General features: G+C 38.6%; 3 protein-coding genes across 15 annotated transcripts in view; 2 read left to right on the top strand and 1 right to left on the bottom strand.

The window, feature by feature from the left end:
* The window catches only part of ssr1 (signal sequence receptor, alpha), a 25,093-nt gene extending 16,269 nt beyond the window's left edge, over window positions 1–8,824 (top strand). For 2 of the 4 annotated variants that reach the window (XM_082184785.1, XM_082184783.1), the window contains 6 exons: window positions 5,522–5,784; window positions 6,751–6,827; window positions 6,930–7,008; window positions 7,145–7,238; window positions 7,899–7,913; window positions 8,014–8,824. In XM_082184785.1, coding sequence (XP_082040911.1) covers window positions 5,522–5,784; window positions 6,751–6,827; window positions 6,930–7,008; window positions 7,145–7,238; window positions 7,899–7,913; window positions 8,014–8,081 — 596 coding nt within the window. In that variant the 3' untranslated portion in view covers window positions 8,082–8,824. The remainder of the gene's footprint in view (window positions 1–5,521; window positions 5,785–6,750; window positions 6,828–6,929; window positions 7,009–7,144; window positions 7,239–7,898; window positions 7,914–8,013) is intronic. The other 2 variants (XM_082184786.1, XM_082184784.1) reach the window with 1 other exon arrangement.
* Window positions 8,825–10,725: 1,901 nt separating this feature from the next.
* Window positions 10,726–16,433, top strand: LOC309509748 (ependymin). 2 transcript variants are annotated; one of them, XM_082184567.1, is made up of 6 exons: window positions 10,726–11,785; window positions 11,872–11,906; window positions 13,573–13,707; window positions 13,945–14,131; window positions 15,918–16,005; window positions 16,159–16,433. In XM_082184567.1, the coding sequence occupies exons 1-6, from the start codon at window positions 11,725–11,727 to the stop codon at window positions 16,286–16,288; spliced, it is 636 nt and encodes a 211-aa protein (XP_082040693.1). In that variant the 5' UTR covers window positions 10,726–11,724; the 3' UTR covers window positions 16,289–16,433. The 2 variants fall into 2 exon arrangements, with proteins under 2 accessions (XP_082040693.1, XP_082040694.1); XM_082184568.1 differs by lacking the exons at window positions 15,918–16,005; window positions 16,159–16,433 and adding an exon at window positions 14,473–14,648.
* Window positions 16,434–20,737: 4,304 nt separating this feature from the next.
* ptprma (protein tyrosine phosphatase receptor type Ma) overlaps window positions 20,738–22,500 on the bottom strand; it is a 262,637-nt gene continuing 260,874 nt past the window's right edge. For all 9 annotated transcript variants that reach the window (XM_082184699.1, XM_082184700.1, XM_082184704.1 and 6 more), the window contains 2 exons: window positions 22,410–22,500; window positions 20,738–21,368 (listed from right to left, as the gene is read on the bottom strand). The exon at window positions 22,410–22,500 is cut by the window's right edge and continues 45 nt beyond it. In XM_082184699.1, the coding sequence (XP_082040825.1) occupies window positions 21,315–21,368; window positions 22,410–22,500 (145 nt within the window). In that variant the 3' untranslated portion in view covers window positions 20,738–21,314. The remainder of the gene's footprint in view (window positions 21,369–22,409) is intronic.

The raw sequence follows: 22,500 nt of genomic DNA, 5'->3' as shown, positions 1-22,500 counted from the left end.
TTACATCCTGCTTCTGCAGTACTGAGCAGCTCAGCCAATCACAGGCCTCGATTAGGGATGCGTTTTTCCCATTTATTTTGAGCATTTTTCACCAGTGCATGAATTAAAGGATTAGTTCACCCCAAAATGAAAATTTCCTAATAATTTACTCATCCCAATGCCATCCAAGATATCCATGTCTTTCTTTCCTCAGTGGGAGAGAAATTACGTTTTTTGAGGAAAACATTTCTGGATTTTTCTTCTAACAATGTTTTCCATTAGTCACCATCCAAATCAATGCAGTTTCAAAAGTCTTTGAAGTGTTTAAACGGGCTGTACGCGATCACAGCTGAAGAAGAGGTTGTTGTCTGGCGAAACGATAGGTCATTTTCAAAAAATATATATCATTTATAGACTTTTCACCTTCAATAGTTGGGATTGAGCTGATCAACAAACGGACAGGGAACTACGTCATCACGTTGAAAGGTCACGCCGGCGCCGGCAATACTATTTGAACTACTATTCATATTCATCAGAATGTTATCCATATACTATTCATATTCACTGAATACTATTACTATATATATAATAGCAAACAATACTATTTGAACTATCCTCCTACGTACGGTCGCATTGTAAACAGTGGGGCGGCGCCGGCGTGACCTGTCAACATGATGATGTAGTTCCCTGTCCGTTTGTTGATCGCGTACAGCCCATTTAAACACTTAAGAGACTTTTGAAACTGCATTGATTTGGACTTAAAGACGATGGTGACTAATGGAAAACATTGTTAGAAGAGAAATCCAGAAATGTTTTCCTCAAAAAACTTAATTTCTCTCCCACTGAGGAAAGAAAGACATGGATATCTTGGATGGCATTGGGATGAGTAAATTATTAGGAAATTTTCATTTTGGGGTGAACTAATCCTTTAACTAGTCAAAATGTGCTTTTTTCACTATTTTTGTCTTGCTTTTCAAAGAAAGAATCAGTTACAAAACTATTTAAAAATATTAATTGAACTTTTAAAAAATATTTATTTAACTGAACAATTTGGTAACACTTTACAGTAAGGTTTGTTAGTTAACATTAGTTAACATGAACTAATAATGAACTGCACGTATACAGCATTTATTAATATTTGTTTCAATATTTACTAATACTTTATTAAAATCTTGTTAGCATTAGTTAATGCGCTGTGAACTAACATGAACAAACAATGAACAGCTGGATTATTATTAACTAACATTAACAAAGATTAATAAATACTGTAACGCATGTATTGCTCATGTTAGTTCATACATTAATGTTAATTAATGAACCTGATTGTAAAGTGTTACACCAACATTATACCAGCAAAGCACAATATAACTTAAGTTGTTAAAATAAAATATATTTTCTTTGAGCCTGTTAGGCCTGTAACTCACTGTTGGACGGATGTGGTTAGTTCTGTAACTCACTGTTGGACGGATGTGGTTAGTTCTGTAACTCACTGCTGGACGGATGTGGTTAGTTCTGTAACTCACTGCTGGACGGATGTGATTAGTTCTGTAACTCACTGTTGGACGGATGTGGTTAGTTCTGTAACTCACTGTTGGACGGATGTGGTTAGTTCTGTAACTCACTGTTGGACGGATGTGGTTAGTTCTGTAACTCACTGCTGGACGGATGTGGTTAGTTCTGTAACTCACTGCTGGACGGATGTGGTTAGTTCTGTAACTCACTGCTGGACGGATGTGGTTAGTTCTGTAACTCACTGCTGGAAGGATGTGGTTAGTTCTGTAACTCACTGCTGGACGGATGTGGTTAGGCCTGTAACTCACTGCTGGACGGATGTGGTTAGTTCTGTGACTCACTGCTGGACGGATGTGGTTAGTTCTGTAACTCACTGCTGGAAGGATGTGGTTAGTTCTGTAACTCACTGCTGGAAGGATGTGGTTAGTTCTGTAACTCACTGCTGGACGGATGTGGTTAGTTCTGTGACTCACTGCTGGACGGATGTGATTAGTTCTGTGACTCACTGCTGGACGGATGTGGTTAGTTCTGTGACTCACTGCTGGACGGATGTGGTTAGTTCTGTGACTCACTGCTGGAAGGATGTGGTTAGTTCTGTAACTCACTGCTGGAAGGATGTGGTTAGTTCTGTAACTCACTGCTGGACGGATGTGGTTAGGCCTGTAACTCACTGCTGGACGGATGTGGTTAGTTCTGTAACTCACTGCTGGAAGGATGTGGTTAGTTCTGTAACTCACTGCTGGAAGGATGTGGTTAGTTCTGTAACTCACTGCTGGACGGATGTGGTTAGTTCTGTAACTCACTGCTGGACGGATGTGGTTAGGCCTGTAACTCACTGCTGGACGGATGTGGTTAGGCCTGTAACTCACTGCTGGACGGATGTGGTTAGGCCTGTAACTCACTGCTGGACGGATGTGATTAGTTCTGTAACTCACTGCTGGACGGATGTGGTTAGTTCTGTAACTCACTGCTGGACGGATGTGATTAGTTCTGTAACTCACTGTTGGACGGATGTGGTTAGTTCTGTAACTCACTGCTGGACGGATGTGGTTAGTTCTGTAACTCACTGCTGGACGGATGTGGTTAGTTCTGTAACTCACTGCTGGACGGATGTGGTTAGTTCTGTAACTCACTGCTGGACGGATGTGGTTAGTTCTGTAACTCACTGCTGGAAGGATGTGGTTAGTTCTGTAACTCACTGTTGGACGGATGTGGTTAGTTCTGTAACTCACTGCTGGACGGATGTGGTTAGTTCTGTAACTCACTGCTGGACGGATGTGGTTAGTTCTGTAACTCACTGCTGGACGGATGTGGTTAGTTCTGTAACTCACTGCTGGACGGATGTGGTTAGTTCTGTAACTCACTGCTGGACGGATGTGACGGACTCTGTACGCCTACAACAATGAAGTGCATTGAAAAGAGTGCAACATTATATTTCATGATAGCGATATATATATATATATATATATATATATATATATATATAAACATAAACATAAAAACTCTTATATATATATATATATATATATATATATACATACAGTGAGAAAAATAAGTATTTGAACACCTGTCTATCAGCTAGAATTCTGACCCTCAAAGACCTGTTAGTCTGCCTTTAAAATGTCCACCTCCACTCCATTTATTATCCTAAATTAGATGCACCTGTTTGAGGTCGTTAGCTGCATAAAGACACCTGTCAACCCCATACAATCAGTAAGAATCCAACTACTAACATGGCCAAGACCAAAGAGCTGTCCAAAGACACTAGAGACAAAATTGTACACCTCCACAAGGCTGGAAAGAGCTGGGACCACCGTTTCCAAGGTTACTGTTGGTAATACACTAAGACGTCATGGTTTGAAATCATGCATGGCACGGAAGGTTCCCCTGCTTAAACCAGCACATGTCAAGGCCCGTCTTAAGTTTGCCAATGACCATTTGGATGATCCAGAGGAGTCATGGGAGAAAGTCATGTGGTCAGATGAGACCAAAATAGAACTTTTTGGTCATAATTCCACTAACCGTGTTTGGAGGAAGAAGAATGATGAGTACCATCCCAAGAACACCATCCCTACTGTGAAGCATGGGGGTGGTAGCATCATGCTTTGGGGGGGGGTTTCTGCACATGGGACAGGGCGACTGCACTGTATTAAGGAGAGGATGACCGGGGCCATGTATTGCGAGATTTTGGGGAACAACCTCCTTCCCTCAGTTAGAGCATTGAAGATGGGTCGAGGCTGGGTCTTCCAACATGACAATGACCCGAAGCACACAGCCAGGATAACCAAGGAGTGGCTCTGTAAGAAGCATATCAAGGTTCTGGCGTGGCCTAGCCAGTCTCCAGACCTAATCCCAATAGAGAATCTTTGGAGGGAGCTCAAACTCCGTGTTTCTCAGCGACAGCCCAGAAACCTGACTGATCTAGAGAAGATCTGTGTGGAGGAGTGGGCCAAAATCCCTCCTGCAGTGTGTGCAAACCTGGTGAAAAACTACAGGAAACGTTTGACCTCTGTAATTGCAAACAAAGGCTACTGTACCAAATATTGACATTGATTTTCTCAGGTGTTCAAATACTTATTTGCAGCTGTATCATACAAATAAATAGTAAAAAAAAAATCAGACATTGTGATTTCTGGATTTTTTTTATTTTTTTTATTTTGTCTCTCACAGTGGACATGCACCTACGATGACAATTTCAGACCCCTCCATGATTTCTAAGTGGGAGAACTTGCAAAATAGCAGGGTGTTCAAATACTTTTTTTCCTCACTGTATATAGAGTTTTTATGTTTGCTAGGCCAATATAAAGAAAAGAATGAAGCAAATTACAAACAACTGATGAAAACATACTAATGAAATAAATCATGTTTTTCAGGTACAGTTTATTTATTTATTTCACATGTTTTGATGCTTGATTAACACAACTTACTGCACTTAACTTGATCAAGTCTCCTTAAAGATCCTCGTTAAACGTATACACACGTCTGAAGTTTTTGCAGATGCTCGTCTATAATTCAGACGGACGTGTTTGTGTCTTCTCTGACACTAAAATGCTTCCACACTGACGACGTGTTTGCTGCGTTCATAAAGCGCCGTTGTTCGGTAACATTTATTCTGTCTTTTAAGTGAAAAGTGCTTTTTTTTGCTATTTTCAACCGAATGATTCCGCATCTCTAACATATGTTGAGTTCCTGAACGCAGTGGCCAATTAGAGGAGACTCCAGTGTTAAGCGCTGAGGGAATCCTCTCAGGTTAGAGGACAGATGTCTGATGGATATGAATCAAGACTAGAGCAGCTGATTCTGATTAGATGATATTTAGACTATATTAAGTCTTAAGTATTTGTATTAAGTCAGTCGGTCCGTTAAAGTTCTTGCATGTGTGTGTGTGTGTGTGCGTGCCGGAGGTTGGGAACCACTGGCTTGGACTCTTTTATCCAGTAAAAGTCTTTCAGTGTAACTGTACAAGCGTCCTCCTTCAGCTCGTGTCTTTCTGTGTCAGATCTGCTCTGATTTAATCAAGTAAGTACGCAAGAATAACTTTGATATTGTTAGTAATATTTCTACTGGACTGAAGCAACTATACATATACATTCTACATATTTAAGTATCAAATATGATCATCAGGCTTTTGAGGAAGGGTTTGTTCATCTCTCAATCATCGCTGTATTGCATTACATTGTTTTAAATCTACAGAGCTTTGATCATAAAACTAAACATCTAAATATCATCTTGCTAAGACTGACAGTTATCGAGTGATGACTGATATTATATTAGTAGTCTTTTATAAAGATCTCATTGATTTGCATTCATATAAATATCAGCATCCTCAACACACTGCATATTTTGCTCAGTTTGCTCAGTTTTTTCCTCCATATTCTCACTGAGACTATATGAGCCATAAGAGCCTGAAGGATCAGATATGATGCTCAACAAATGCATGCAAACTTGTTTAAAGGTTCAATAAACTCCATTTAGAAACATTAATGTTCATTCACACAGACTGAGCGTTTCTTCTCTTTCTGAATGTCAGATTTTCCCGCCAACAACATTGTGAAGTTCCTGTTGGGATTCACCAACAAAGGCTCGGAGAACTTCATTGTGGACTCCCTGGACGCCTCGTTCCGCTACCCGCAGGACTTCCAGTTCTACATCCAGAACTTCACGGCCCTCCAGCTGGGGACCGAGGTTCCTCCTCAGCGCCAGGCCACGTTCGAGTATTCCTTCATCCCGGCCGAGCCCATGGGTGGAAGACCCTTCGGCCTCGTCATCAACCTCAACTACAGGGACATCAGCGTGAGTCTCACCACTTCCTGTTTCACTGCGGTTTACTTCCTGTTTCTCACTGCTGTTTCCTTCCTGTTTACTTCCTGTTTCTCACTGCTGTTTACTTCCTGTTTCTCACTGCTGTTTACTTCCTGTTTCTCACTGCTGTTTCCTTCCTGTTTCTCACTGCTGTTTCCTTCCTGTGTCTCACTGCTGTTTCCTTCCTCTTTCTTTTTCCCTGCTGTTTACTTCCTCTTCCTGTTTCTCACTGCTGTTTCCTTCCTATTTCTCACTGCTGTTTCCTTCCTCTTTCTTTTTCCCTGCTGTTTACTTCTTCCTGTTTCTCACTGCTGGTTTACTTCCTTTTCCTCTTTCACTGCTGTTTCTTTCCTGTTTCTCACTGCTGTTTCTTTCCTGTTTCTCACTGCTGTTTACTTCCTGTTTCTCACTGCTGTTTACTTCCTGTTACTCACTGCTGTTTACTTCCTGTTTCCTTCCTGTTTCTCACTGCTGTTTACTTCCTGTTTCTCACTGCTGTTTACTTCCTGTTTCTCACTGCTGTTTCCTTCCTCTTTCTTTTTCCCTGCTGTTTACTTCCTCTTCCTGTTTCTCACTGCTGTTTCCTTCCTGTTTCTCACTGCTGTTTCCTTCCTGTTTCTCACTGCTGTTTCCTTCCTCTTTCTTTTTCCCTGCTGTTTACTTCTTCCTGTTTCTCACTGCAGTTTACTTCCTCTTCCTCTTTCACTGCTGTTTCCTTCCTGTTTCTCAATGCTGTTTCCTTCCTGTTTCTCACTGCTGTTTACTTCCTCTTTCTTTTTCCCTGCTGTTTACTTCCTCTTTCTTTTTCCCTGCTGTTTACTTCCTCTTCCTCTTTCACTGCTGTTTACTTCCTCTTTCACTGCTGTTTCCTTCCTGTTTCTCTTCCTCTTCCACTCCCTGTTTCTCTTCCTCTTCCACTCCCGTCCTCTTCCTCACTCTTTCTCTTCTCTGTTTCAGGGTAACGTGTTCCAGGACGCCGTGTTCAACCAGACGGTCACCATCACGGAGAGAGAAGACGGTCTGGACGGAGAGACGTGAGGCTTTAGTGCGGCTCATTTTGTGTGTTCCAGCAGCAGGTGGCGCTTAGCTCACGTGTGTGTGTGTGTGTGTGTGTGTGTGTGTGTGTGTCTCTCCAGGATCTTCCTATACGTGTTCCTGTCAGGTCTAGGCCTGCTTCTGGTGGTCGGCCTTCATCAGCTGCTCGAGTCACGCAAGGTGAGGTCGTCATCATCATCATCATCATCATCATCATCATCATCATCATCATCTGCTGGAGTCTTCATGTTACTGATGCTGTGTGTGTGTGTGTGTGTGTGTGTGTGTGTGTGTGTGTGTGTGTGTGTGTGCACAGAGGAGGCGACCCGCACCTAAAGTCGAGATGGGAACCTCCAACCACAATGATGTGGACATGAGCTGGATCCCACAGGAAACACTCAACCAGATCAGTGAGTTTCAGCCAATCACAGTCCGCCGGCTTTACCAAACGCTCGTCCACCAATCCATGAAAGGCTAATCACTCGTTACATTACAATTAGTGCTGAGCAGCGATTAATCGCATACAAAAGAAACTATTTCCCACCAAAATTAAAGCTCAATGATTTAAATGTTTGAAAATGAAGAATTAGTGTTATAATTTAAGATTATTATTATAATGATCAAATTTATATATTTTTGACTATTTTAATTTCAACGGTAATGTATATTTTCTCTTCATATTTTATATTTAGAAGTCAAACTTATAATAATGATCATTATACTTATATCTGTAATATTTTAAAATGAGTTGTGCAGCTCCATTCATTATTTTAAATTATAAACAATCAAAATAAAACGCTGAGAAATAAAAATGAGATTATTTGTTTAGCTGTGTGACATGAGACCTGTGAATCTGCTGTTAGATTATAGATTATAGATTATTGATTATTGCTCTGGGTTTGTGGATCTGCTGTTAGATTATTGATTATAGATTATTGATTATTGCTCTGGGTTTGTGGATCTGCTGTTAGATTATTGATGTATTGATTGATTTTTTTGCTCTGGGTTTGTGGATCTGCTTCTTCTCTCTGATCTCACACTCTCTCTCTTTATTTCCTCTGGCCGGTCAGTGGCGAGTCGGAGAGGTGAGCGCCGCTTTCTGTCCTCCGCTCTCTTAACGTGCTTGTTGATCATGTGTGTGTGTATCTCGTGTCACTGACACTGGTGTGTGTGTGTGTGTCTCAGATAAAGCGTCTCCCAGACGGTCTCCGCGTAAGAGGACTCAGAAGCGCTCGGCCGGATCCGACGAGTGAACAGAAGCCTTCGACACACACACTCACGCTCTGTGTTTACAGTGAGACGACCATCCCAGCCAGCAGAGACTGATACACACACACACACACACACACACACACACACACACACACACACACACACACACACACACACACACACACACACACACACACACACATACTCACTCACACACAGCCTTGTTTGTCCATCACTGGACGCCAGCAGAGACTGATACACTCTCACACACACACACACACACACACACACTTGTTTTTTTAAGTGAAAGTGAGCGAGGAGTTGCTGAAGCTTCTGTACGTTTGGTTTATTTTTATCGTTACTTTGATCATGTTTCGCACGCTTCATTTTCTCTGGATGAGTTTGAGGAATTCTGGGATGCTGGTGTTTCACTCACACTCACACACACACACACGCACACGCACACACACACACACACTGAGATCCGCTCTGCTTCAAGTGTCTTTCTTCCCGTTCAGTCCATGAATTGATAAAGACTGATTTTAAAGGAATCATGATTGTGAAGACGAGCCGAGGTTCAGGACCGACTCCAGTCTCAGTGTCTCCTCACACTTTCAGGACCGACTCCGGTCTCTCCTCACACTTTCAGGACGGAGGAAAACTGTTTTTTTTTTTCTTTGTTTTGTTTTTTTGATCAATTTAATAAAGTGACTGTATTATAAGCAAGCTGATGTACAGTTCTGAGTGTACTTGGACAAAAACAAATAAACTGAACAAAAGATGAGTTTTTGTGTTTGTGGTGTGTGTGTGTGTGTGTGTGTGTGTGTTTGAATAGCAGTCAGATTTACAGTCCCATCATGCACTTCCACATGTTCCGCACGTCCTCATGCTCGTTTATCATTGATAAATCTTCATTAATGATGGAAATATGTGTTCATTATTGTCCTGGTGTTTAATCTTATCAGAACTCGTGAACTTTAGCGTCCTGCGCTGATTATGAGTCTTTATTCCTCAGATCTGCTCGTTTATGATGGAAAACTCATTAACTGGCCAGTCACTGTCAAACTCATAATCATCATCATACTTTCATAACACCAATATATCAAAAGACATGTTTTCACCAAAAAAGTAAAACCGATTCTTAAGATTACTGACAGATTAAATATGATTTGAATTAAGTAAATATTATAGTGAGATCATTTATATATTAGTGTTTTTCAACTGCTTTTACACACAAAATCCTTGTCACACAAATTCTGAAACCTGACACTCAAACACCAGAAACACACTCACCAAATCTGCAAAACCGCACACTAATCTTCGGCCTTCGACTCAGTTTTCAATTTCATAAAACACTTTTGCAAACCATAGCACACAGTTCTCTCTGTAACACATAAATCTAACAGGAAGTCTCGATTTCATTTTTCAAACACAACCAATCAAAACACCACAGTAATTCATCAGAGCCTCACACACACACACACACATATTTTTGGCAATTTTTTTCACGTTTTGAAAAAAAAGAGGCAAAGTTTTAAAAATGTGTGTAAGCAGGTGAAAAAACCTGTAATAGTTTCATTGACATATGATCATTGTTTTGGAACATTTTTCCTGAAACGTTTTAGTTGGCTGTTCATCTAACATTTTTGAAAAGTTTCTTGTTTCAGACGTTCAGAGAACATTCAAATGTAACGTTCCATAATGTTTGAAGAATGATACAATGTAACGTTCCATAATGTCTGAGGAATGATACAATGTAACGTTCCATAATGTTTGAAGAATGATACGATGTAACGTTCCATAATGTCTGAGGAATGATACAATGTAACGTTCCATAATGTCTGAGGAATGATACAATGTAACGTTCCATAATGTCTGAGGAATGATACAATGTAACGTTCCATAATGTTTGAAGAATGATACAATGTAACGTTCCATAATGTCTGAGGAATGATACAATGTAACGTTCCATAATGTTTGAAGAATGATACAATGTAACATTCTCATGTTTGAAGAATGATACAATGTAACATTCTCATGTTTGAAGAATGATACAATGTAACGTTCTCATAATGTTTGAAGAATGATACAATGTAACGTTCCATAATGTCTGAGGAATGATACAATGTAACATTCTCATAATGTGTGAAGAATGATACGATGTATCGTTCTCATATACAATGTAGTCTCGCATAGCCAGACCTTCAGACTGACGGCAGAAGGTCTGGACTCTATCGCAGCATTTCTTGGCCAAGGACCGCCCAAGAGGACGTTTGACTGACATGTAACACAACCAATCACAGTTTGTTTTGTACCGCGTCATATTTAGGGGCGTGACAATATAATGTTGATGTCCCTACAATAACAGACCGGCGTGCATCTAATAAATTATTCATTCAAGAACCTTGTGCAAGTTTACTGCATCAATGGAGCCGCGAACTTCACATACTTTTGAAAATACAGCGTTTAGATGATCGTGGTAAGCGCTCATTGTCTCAGTTGTAAAAACAACGGCTTTCTTCTTCCACGAGGGGTTTTGGCGTCATGACATTTGTTTCCCGGCGGACCGAAAATAAACGCGACACTCGCGCCCCCCGGAAATCCGATAAAATTCAACCAATCAGATGACGACTTCGACATTCCTGAAGTGTTTCCAGTTAAGTGTACCATATGCATCAGACGTTCCGTGGGCGTGACGTCTGAGGCTGAGACTATATACAATGTAACGTTCCATAATGTCTGAGAAATGATACAATGTAACGTTCTCATAATGTCTGAGAAATGATACAATGTAATGTTCTCATAATGTCTGAAGAATGATACAATGTAACGTTCTCATGTTTGAGGAATGATACAATGTAACGTTCCATAATGTCTGAAGAATGATACAATGTAACGTTCTCATAATGTTTGAGGAATGATACAATGTTACGTTCTCATAATGTTTGAGGAATGATACAATGTTACGTTCTCATAATGTTTGAGGAATGATACAATGTTACGTTCTCATAATGTTTTACGAATGATACAATGTAACATTATCATAATGTTTGAAGAATGATACAATGCAACGTTCCATAATGTTTGAAGAATGATACAATGTAACATTATCATAATGTCTGAAGAATGATACAATGTAACGTTCTCATAATGTTTGAGGAATGATACAATGTAACATTATCATAATGTTTGAAGAATGATACAATGTAACATTATCATAATGTCTGAAGAATGATACAATGTAACGTTCCTTTAACTTTAAAAAATTTTTTTTTCTTTTTTCGGACGTTTTGATTATTCTGAGAACATTCATAAATAATTTTTTTATAATTTAATGTGAACGTTTTCAGAACATATTTTTGTTATGATTTTACACATTTAGAGTTACAGACCAAAATCACGTCTTCGGGAATCTGGAAAAATGCTTATCGTTATTATTGACGAATATGATGGAATTTATCCGTATCTCTGCAGGCTAAAGTGAGTCATAAAGTTGAAATCATAAATCTGACAGGCATTTAATCTGCAGTTTATGACAGAATGGTGAGGTGTGTCTGACCTGTGCAGGTGTGTGTGTGTGTGTGTGTGTGTGTGTGTGTGTGTGTGTGTGTGTGTGTGTGTGTGTGTGTGTGTGTGTGTGTATAAGAGAGAGTGTGAACGCTCTTCATCTTCATCTTCTTCATCATGAGGGTTTTGATCCTGCTCGTGTCCTGCAGCTTCATCAGCGCTCAGCCTCGGCCCTGCGGTGAATATTTCCCAGCATTCATTCCTCTGTGATGATGATTCAACTCTCTCTCTCTAACAGTGTTCTGTTTCTCTCTCTTTCTCCAGAGTCTCCGGCTCAGTATGTGGGCAGCGTGTCTATGGTGAGTCTCTCTCTCTCTCTCTCTCTCTCTCTCTCTCTCTCTCTCTCTCTCTCTCTCTCTCTCTCTCTCTTGTCATAGTTATGACTTTAATCATTTGACTTGTCATGATTTTTTTTTACTTTGTGTCAATTTTGACTTTTTTATCATTTTTTACTTTTTATGTTATTTCCACTGTAAATGTCATATTTTTTTACCTTTTAATGTTATATGGTAATTATGACTTTTTGTCATATGATTTAGTTTTAGTTTTTTACGTTATAATTCAAGACTTTTTATGTTATAATTTTAACTTAGTATGTCATAATTTTGGCTTTTTAATGTCATAACGACTTTTAAACTTTTACCTTTTTTATAATTTAGTTTTTATGTCATACTTTTGACCCTTTATGTTGTTATTATTTAAACTTTTTATGTCATATCTCACCTTTTAATGTCATAATTATGACTTTTTATATAATCATTTCAGTTGTGTAAATTTTTATGCAGTTGCAATCATTTAGACTTTAAATCTCATAATTATGACTTTTAATGCCATAATTTTGATTCAGTATATTATCATTTTATAATTTTGACTTTTTAATGTCATAACATTTCAAGTCAATAAAAAATGTTATGTAATAATTCTTAAGTCATAATTTGTCATAATTTCAATTTAGTATGTCATAATTTTGGTTTATGTCATATTTTTGACTTTTTCAGTCACAATTTTGAATTATGTCATAATTTTGATGTCATATTCTACACTTTTTCAGTCATAATTTTGACGTAATATTCTAGACTTTTTCAGTCATAATTTAGATTTTTATCATACTCTTCGCTTTTTCAGTCATAATTTTGATGTCATAAACTTGACTTTTTCAGTCATAATTTTAACGTCAGACTTTTTCAGTCATAATTTAGATTTTTTTCATATTCTTGACTTTTTTTGTCATCATTTTGATTTATGTCATATTCTAGACTTTTTCAGTCATAAATTAGATTTTTTTCATATTCTTGACTTTTTTCAGTCATAATTTTAACGTCAGACTTTTTCAGTCATAATTTAGATTTTTTTCATATTCTTGACTTTTTTCAGTCATAATTTTGATTTGTCATTCTAGACTTTTTCATTCATAATTTTGATTTATGTCATATTCCTGATGGTTTCAGTCATAATTTTGATGTGTCATATTCTAGACTTTTTCAGTCATAATTTTGATTTGTCACAAACTTGACTTTTTCAGTCATAATTTTAATCTTATTCGTGATGGTTTCAGTCATAATTTTGATGTCATATTCGTGATGGTTTCAGTCATAATTTTGATGTCATATTCGTGATGGTTTCAGTCATAATTTTGATGTCATATTCTAGACTTTTTCAGTCATAATTTTGATTTGTCACAAACTTGACTTTTTCAGTCATAATTTTAATCTTATTCGTGATGGTTTCAGTCATAATTTTGATGTCATATTCGTGATGGTTTCAGTCATAATTTTGATGTCATATTCGTGACGGTTTCAGTCATAATTTTGATGTGTCATATTCGTGACTTTTTCAGTCATAATTTTGATTTGTCACAAACTTGACTTTTTCAGTCATAATTTTAATCTTATTCGTGATGGTTTCAGTCATAATTTTGATGTCATATTCGTGACGGTTTCAGTGATGCTGTTGTTTGTCCTCCAGACGGCCGCTGATGGAATCATCACCTCTGCCGCCACGTACTCGTATGATGCTCACGCTCAGCAGATCCGCTTCAGGAACCACATGACCATCTATAACGAGACCATCTTGATGGATCTGCTCATGCACTTCAGACAGGTGAGTAACACACACACACACACACACACACACACACACACACACACACACACACTAATGAGGTTCAGTCATCAGCTCTTTGATGAACCGTGGAAAGATTGCATGAATGTTAAAGGTTCTTCATGGAACCACAGATGCCGAAGCTTTAGTGTAGAAGCTCCTGTAATCCTGAGAGCTCGACACGTTCTGCATGTGTGGAGTCATTCTGGGGTTTGAGTGTCTATCCCTGATCCACAGGGCATCATGTATGAGATCGATTACTCGCGCCTGCACTGTGAGAAGAAGGTTCTGGAGACCCGGTTCCACCCGACGCGGGTCCCGGCCGACGCCTCGTTCATGGGTCAGGTGATCCTGGGAACCACTTCTGTTCCGGGTCTGGGTCTGCTGACCAACTCCTGGGTCGGGGAGATTCCTGAGATCCAGGGTGAGTCCAGTCCGCTTTATTCCACAGTCATAAACACTGAGTTCACTTGTCTGTAGTGAATCAGTCTGTCCTGTAGTGAATCATGAATCAGTCTGTAGTGAATCATGAATCAGTCTGTAGTGAATCAGTCTGTAGTGAATCAGTCTGTCCTGTAGTGAATCAGTCTGTAGTGAATCAGTCTGTCTTGTAGTGAATCAGTCTGTCCTGTAGTGAATCATGAATCAGTCTGTAGTGAAACAGTCTGTAGTGAATCAGTCTGTCCTGTAGTGAATCATGAATCAGTCTGTAGTGAATCATGAATCAGTGTGTAGTGAATCATGTGCTGTGTGTCTCTTCTCCAGCTCAGTACATGTTGACGTTCACTGAGTTCACCTGTCCTGTAGTGTGAATCATGAATCAGTGTGTAGTGAATCAGCCTGTAGTGAATCATGAATCAGTGTGTAGTGAATCAGTCTGTAGTGAATCATGTGATGTGTCTCGTCTCCAGCTCAGTACATGTTGACGTTCACTGAGTTCACCTGTCCTGTAGTGTGAATCATGAATCAGTGTGTAGTGAATCAGCCTGTAGTGAATCATGAATCAATGTGTAGTGAATCAGTCTGTAGTGAATCATGTGATGTGTCTCGTCTCCAGCTCAGTACATGTTGACGTTCACTGAGTTCACCTGTCCTGTAGTGAATCATGAATCAGTGTGTAGTGAATCATGAATCAGTTTGTAGTGAATCAGTCTGTAGTGAATAATGTGCTGTGTGTCTCTTCTCCAGCTCAGTACATGTTGACGTTCACTGAGTTCACCTGTCCTGTAGTGAATCATGAATCAGTGTGTAGTGAATCATGAATCAGTTTGTAGTGAATCAGTCTGTAGTGAATAATGTGCTGTGTGTCTCTTCTCCAGCTCAGTACATGTTGACGTTCACTGAGTTCACCTGTCCTGTAGTGAATCATGAATCAGTGTGTAGTGAATCAGCCTGTAGTGAATCATGAATTAGTGGGTAGTGAATCAGTCTGTAGTGAATAATGTGCTGTGTGTCTCTTCTCCAGCTCAGTACATGTTGACGTTCACTGAGTTCACCTGTCCTGTAGTGAATCATGAATCAGTGTGTAGTGAATCAGCCTGTAGTGAATCATGAATCAGTGTGTAGTGAATCATGTGATGTGTCTCGTCTCCAGCTCAGTACATTTTGACGTTCACTGAGTTCACCTGTCCTGTAGTGAATCATGAATCAGTGTGTAGTGAATCAGCCTGTAGTGAATCAGTCTGTAGTGAATCATGTGATGTGTCTCGTCTCCAGCTCAGTACATGTTGACGTTCACTGAGTTCACCTGTCCTGTAGTGAATCATGAATCAGTGTGTAGTGAATCAGCCTGTAGTGAATCATGAATCAGTGTGTAGTGAATCATGTGATGTGTCTCGTCTCCAGCTCAGTACATGTTGACGTTCACTGAGTTCACCTGTCCTGTAGTGAATCATGAATCAGTGTGTAGTGAATCAGTCTGTAATGAATCATGTGATGTGTCTCGTCTCCAGCTCAGTACATGTTGACGTTTACTGAGTTCACCTGTCCTGTAGTGAATCATGAATCAGTGTGTAGTGAATCAGCCTGTAGTGAATCATGAATCAGTGTGTAGTGAATCATGTGATGTGTCTCGTCTCCAGCTCAGTACATGTTGACGTTCACTGAGTTCACCTGTCCTGTAGTGAATCATGAATCAGTGTGTAGTGAATCAGCCTGTAGTGAATCATGAATCAGTGTGTAGTGAATCATGTGATGTGTCTCGTCTCCAGCTCAGTACATGTTGACGTTCACTGAGTTCACCTGTCTGCCGGTCAGCGCGTCGGTCTTCACTCCACAGACCGGCTGGATAACCATGAGGTGCAGCATCTCACACACACACACACACACACACACACACACACACACACACACACACACACACACACACACACACACACACACACACTCCTCTATCACAGTGTTTGATGATATTTAATAATCACATTCATAAATGTGTCTCTGGTTTCTCAGTTTCTATAATCATCTGCTGGGCGTTCAGAATCCTCAAGACTTTGTCCCGCCGTTCTTCTGTCCCGCATCGACTCAGGACCAGCATTTACCCAAGACCAACTTCATGAAGGCCCTGCGCCCGTACCAGTGAAGACTCACTCGTCTTCATCCCTGCGCCCGTACCAGTGAAGACTCGCTCGTCTTCATCCCTGCGCCCGTACCAGTGAAGACTCGCTCTGCTTCAGTCCTCATGACATGTTCAGATAGAGTGAATAAACACAAATGTCTTCATCATCTGAAGGTTTAATGTCTTTATTTCATCTCCATCTGTGTCTTCTGGGAATGAAACTGCATGCAGGACGCTCACATGAAAACACAATAAACACTTCAATATATGTTTGCATCTTTCCAGCCATTGATTATGCAGATTTATGGAATTTAATAGTCGTGTTAATCTTTAGTTTGGTGGTTAATTCTTCAGAAAGAAATGAAGCGAAGATCTGATCTGTGTCAAACATCACATCAAGTTCATCAGTTCGTGTTAAAACTGCGCGATACAGAAGGATGGAAATTTGATATGCAATAATACATTAATCATAAATTTAGGCTTAATTTTCTTTTTTTGAGTGTAGAGATGCATTAATACATTTACAGAATTACAGGCCACAATCATGTAAGCTTGATAAATCATCATCATTATTGAAATGATTGTTTCGATCATCTGCATCTCATAAAGCTGAAGTAACTCAGTGTTAATGTGAGTGATTTCAAACAGATCGTTCATGTAAAACGTTTGGACGTGTAAAACATGCACTGAGTTCGTTTTGAATCTTCTGAACGTCTGTGTTTTTCTGAGCTTTCTGATGAAATTCACAGTTTAGAGATTTTCTTTTTCCACAATATCAAGTGGAGGTGGTGAATGTTGCTCTTCTTCACTTGCAAAACCTCCAAAACTGACAATTCATTGAGAAATGTTCCAGGAGTTCTGGTGGGAAAAGTTGACCAGAGCAATAATAGAAATACACATTACGAAACAAACATGTTCACTTCTTCATATAGCAGAGTTAAAGAGGATGAGGAAGGACCCAGTTCATGTTTCTTATAACAGTACATCATCATCAGGATCATTAGCATCATAAATCTCATGAATATATATATATATATATATATATATATATATATATACAGTACAGGCCAAAAGTTTGGACACATTACTATTTTTAATGTTTTTGAAAGAAGTTTCTTCTTCTCATCAAGCCTGCATTTATTTGATCAAAAATACAGATTTTTTTAAAAATATTGTGATATATTATTGTCAAGTCAAGTCAAGTTTATTTGTATAGCGCTTTTCACAATACAGATTGTATCAAAGCAGCTTCACAGTATTAAATTAAAATAATACAACAAAGTTTGTTTCAAGAGGAATTTATTGATTGATAAAATTAAATTAAATATCCCCAAAATATCCCCAACTGAGCAAGCCAAAGGCAACAGTGGCAAGGAACCGAAAAACTCCATCAAGTGACCTAATGGTGTCCTAAAACTCCATCAGGTGACCTAATGGAGAAAAAAAAACCTTGGGAGAACCCAGGCTCAGTCGGGGGCCAGTTCTGAGCAACGAACAGTATCAGGAAGACTATTCCAGAGTTTTGGAGCCAAATGTGAAAATGCTCTCCCTCCTTTGGTGGTTCTGGATATCCTAGGTATGACCAAAAGCCTTGAATTTAGTGATCTTAAAGAGCGCGATGGATTATAGGGTGATAGAAGATCCGTTAAATAGACTGGAGCTAAGCCGTTTAGGGCTTTATAAGTCAGTAGCAATACCTTGTAATTAATACGGAACTTTATAGGTAACCAATGCAGTGATGATAAAATCGGTGTTATATGATCATATTTTCTTGATCTCGTAAGAACTCTAGCGGCGGCATTTTGGACTAACTGTAGCTTGTTTATTGAGGATGCAGGACAACCAGCTAATAAAGCATTACAGTAATCCAGTCTCGAGGTCATGAATGCATGAACTAACTTTTCTGCATCAGAAACTGATAGCATATTACGTAGCTTAGCAATGTTTCTAAGGTGGAAAAATGCTGTTTTTGTAACATATGAAATATGATTTTCAAAAGACAGGTTGCAATCGAGTATAACACCCAGGTCTTTTACTGTAGAGGATAAAGTAACAGGACATCCTATGATGTTAAAGTTGTATTGTGCAAGGTTTTGTGGGCGGTTTTTTGAACCGATAAGTATTACCTCTGTCTTGTCTGGATTTAATAAAAGAAAATTACGCGTCATCCAATCTTTTATATCTTTAACACACTCTGTCAATTTGGAAAATTTAGCGTTTTCATCCGGCCTTGATGAAATATATATTTGAGTGTCATCAGCATAACAATGGAAACTAATTCCATGTTTCCTTATAATATTTCCAAGTGGCATCATATATATTGAGAATAACAGAGGGCCTAATACAGATCCCTGCGGCACTCCATAGTTTACTGGAGTTATGATCGATTTTTCTCCATTTAAATAGACAAAATGGTAGCGGTCAGATAGGTATGATTTGAACCAGCTTAGTGCTTGTCCTTGAACACCAGTATAATTTTGTAGTCGATCTAAGAGTAATGTATGATCTATAGTATCGAACGCAGCACTAAGATCAAGTAAAACTAGTATTGAGATACAGCCTTGGTCAGAAGCTAAAAGTAAATCATTTGTGATTTTAACGAGCGCAGTTTCAGTGCTATGATGCGGTCTGAATCCAGACTGAAACTTTTCATAGATCTCATTTTGTTGCAAGAAAGAGCCCAGTTGAGCGGACACCACTTTTTCTAATATTTTAGACATAAATGGAAGATTTGAAATGGGTCTATAATTTGCTAGATTATTATGATCTAATTGTGGTTTCTTAATGAGGGGTTTTATAACTGCCAGTTTAAATGTTCTTGGAACATGACCTAAAGATAAAGACGAGTTAATAATATTGAGGAGAGGCTCTTCCACTACAGATAACACTTCTTTCAGTAGTTTAGTTGGTATAGGATCTAATAAACATGTTGTTGTTTTAGATGAAGTGATAAGTTTATTTAACTCTTTTTGTTCTATAGTTGTAAAGCACTGTAATTGTTCTTGCGGGGTGATAATTGAAGCTGAATTATAAGGCGCGATTGAAGATTGAACGTTTACAATTGTGGTTCTGATGCTTTCTATTTTCTCAGTGAAGAAGTTCATGAAATCATTACTACTGAACTGTAACGGGATATTTTGTTCGGGAGACGTCTGTTTATTTGTTAGTCTAGCCACGGTGTTAAATAAAAACCTTGGATTGTTTTGGTTGTTTTCTATTAGTTTGCGGAGGTGCTCAGCCCTGGCCGCTTTTAGGGCCTTTTTATAACGTGACATACTGTCTTTCCACGCGATTCGAAAGACCTCTAAATTAGTTTGTTTCCATTTACGCTCTAAAATACGGGTTTCTCTCTTTAAAAATACGGGTTTCTCTCTTTATTACAATTTAAAAGAATTGGTTTTCAATTTATTATACTTTAAATGATCATTTATTTCTGTGATGCTGTGAAAGCTGAATTTTCAGGATCATTACTCCAGTCTATCACATGATCCTTTAGAAATCATTCTAATATTCTGATTTATTATGAGTGTTGGACACAGTTCTGCTGATTAATATATTTGATGAATAAAAGGTTAAAAAGAACTGCATTTATTCAAAATAAAAAAAAATTCTAATAATATAAATCTTCTTTATTATCACTTTTTATCAGTTTAACACATCCTTGCTGAATAAAAGTATTGATTTATTTAAAAAATAAAAAAATAAAATAAAATGACTGACCCCAAATGACTGACCAGTAGTGGATATTGCTGTTACAAAAGATTTCGATTTTTAAAACATTTGATTCTTTTTTTTTTTTTTTTTTACTTTTTCTTCATCAAAGTATCCTAAAAAAGTATCACAGGTTATGAAAAAATATTAATCAGCAGAACTGTGTCCAACTTTGATAATGAATCATCATATTAGAATGATTTCTAAAGGATCATGTGATAGACTGGAGTAATGATCCTGGAAATTCAGCTTTGCATCACAGAAATAAATGATCATTTAAAGTATAATAAATTGAAAACCAATTCTTTTAAATTGTAATAATATATCACAATATTACTATTTTTTTCTGTATTTTTGATCAAATAAATGCAGGCTTGATGAGCAGAAGAAACTTCTTTCAAAAACATTAAGAATAGTAATGTGTCCAAACCTTTGGCCTGTACTGTATATCCGTCCGTCTCTTCTGGAGTCAATCCTGCACACAAGCTCAACTTTATTTTCCACATTCGACAAGAGTTTCCTGATCATCAGCATCTCTCATTTCATGAGCTTTATTTGTGCATTCTTCTCTTCCTTTTAGTTTACTTTCTAAATGATATATTTTGTTTCAGTAAATGTTTAGTTCAAAGAATGAAAATGTGTTTTTTGTATTAGTTTTTCAGTTATGATAGCACTGTTTCAGTGCAGTGCATTGTGGGACATCATAATCACTGATAGTCAGATCATCCAGTCGAGTCTCACAGAAAGCACACAGACCACAGCTTTGGCAGATATAGATATGTATTTATAGGTTTTTATTTTTTATTTTTTTTCATACCAGATAAATAAAAAGTTAACAATACAATCTGGTCACTATTATATGTCGAGTCCGGGTGATAATAATGACCAAATCAAAGCATGATTGTCACTCAGTGTGCTTCACAAAAATCTGTCAATGAATAAATTATCTGGTGAACTTCAACTATTTACAGTATAAACAAATGATCACGAACACAAGCTTTGGATCTTCGGACGATTTCAGCAGTTTTTCCATCATCGTTCAACACAAACACAGAATATGAGGATATGATACGACTGTACATGCCTAGAGTTAATAAACCGAAGTACAAAAGCAAACCGACATAAAAACAATGATAAAAATGAACATCCACGTGACGTCGCATTCCACACAAACACCGAGGCGGAGAGGAGACGCAGGCAAGAAGTGAAGGATGAGACACGTCTCTCTTCCTCGGGACCGACATCATCATCGTCATCATCAAGCGTTTGATCCCGTCGCAAACATCCGGGAGTTTCAGTGTCCGAGGAAAAGGGGAAGAACGGGACGCTTCCACACACTTTACCCAGAATTCAAGTATTCCAGAGCCACTTCATAGCAGAACTTGTACTGATCCTACAGAACACACACACACACACACACACACACACCAGCAGAGGTCACTGTCTGCAAACACACTGCGGATTAACTCTTCATCATTCACTCTGAGAAATACAGGGCTTTATTTCCACAAAGAACCTTTCAGTGATCAGTTATTAAAGTCCCCCTGTGGTGAGAATCCAGCTTTTAATGTAGTTTATGTGTCTATGTGGAGTTATTAATATGCTTTAAGACAAACCATGTGTAAGTTCATAAGTCGACAGCATTGCTGAGTATTTCCTCCTTAAAACTGCAGTGAACCAAAGACAGTCTCAAACACACGCTTTGAAATCGCTGGTGTTTCTGACGTCACAAACTACCTTGTAACCAATCAGATCAACGTGTGATCGTCAACCAGTGGATCTCTGAGCTGAGTGAGTGAGTGGAGGCGGGGCTCATTTGCATATTCATAGAACCACGCATACTAAATGAGGCGAGGGTGTCGAGTTACAGTCAAGATATTTTGAGGAATAAATATGTTTAAATATGTAATGTTGGTGATCAGAGATGAGTTTTAAGGGATAAATGATTGACTTCAGGGGGACTTTAAGAGAACCAGTTTTTCTTGGAGTGAAGAAGATTTGAATGATCTAAAGAAGCTTTTGTAGAGGATGGAAGAATGTTAAAGGTTCTTCATGGAAACTGTCGATGGCAATTAAAGAAGCTTTATTTCTCAGAGTGGTCGTACAAATGCAGACATGAAACAAACACTAATAATAGTATCTTAGGAACAGAACCTGGAATAATCCAGCCATAATGTAACTTACAGTGTAAGTTTGATCATCAGGGTTATGGAGATGATACACGATCAATCTGATGATTTAATGCACTTTTCCGAAATCAACCCATTCCACATGTTTTTTGAGGATTCAACGATGAAATGTGTGAAAATGACACTGGCGTCACATGACTGAACGCGTCACTATGACATCATCACGAGCGAGTGGGCGTGGGCTTCAGCGTGATCATCCGGTCACATGATGCGGTTTGAAAGTGAGTGTGTGTGCTGATACTCACCAGTAGATCCACCATGTTGGGTTTGTTGTTTCTCAGTGTTTTGACGGCGTGAAACACGTCGACGGAGTGCTGGTGTCGTAACATCTCACAC

The sequence above is a fragment of the Leuciscus leuciscus genome (genome assembly GCF_965113295.1).
Source record: "Leuciscus leuciscus genome assembly, chromosome: 11".
In the NCBI taxonomy this organism is placed as follows: Eukaryota; Metazoa; Chordata; class Actinopteri; order Cypriniformes; family Leuciscidae; genus Leuciscus; species Leuciscus leuciscus.
The sequence above is the reverse complement of the archived record's forward strand: the minus strand, read 5'-3'. Positions and strand labels throughout refer to the sequence as shown.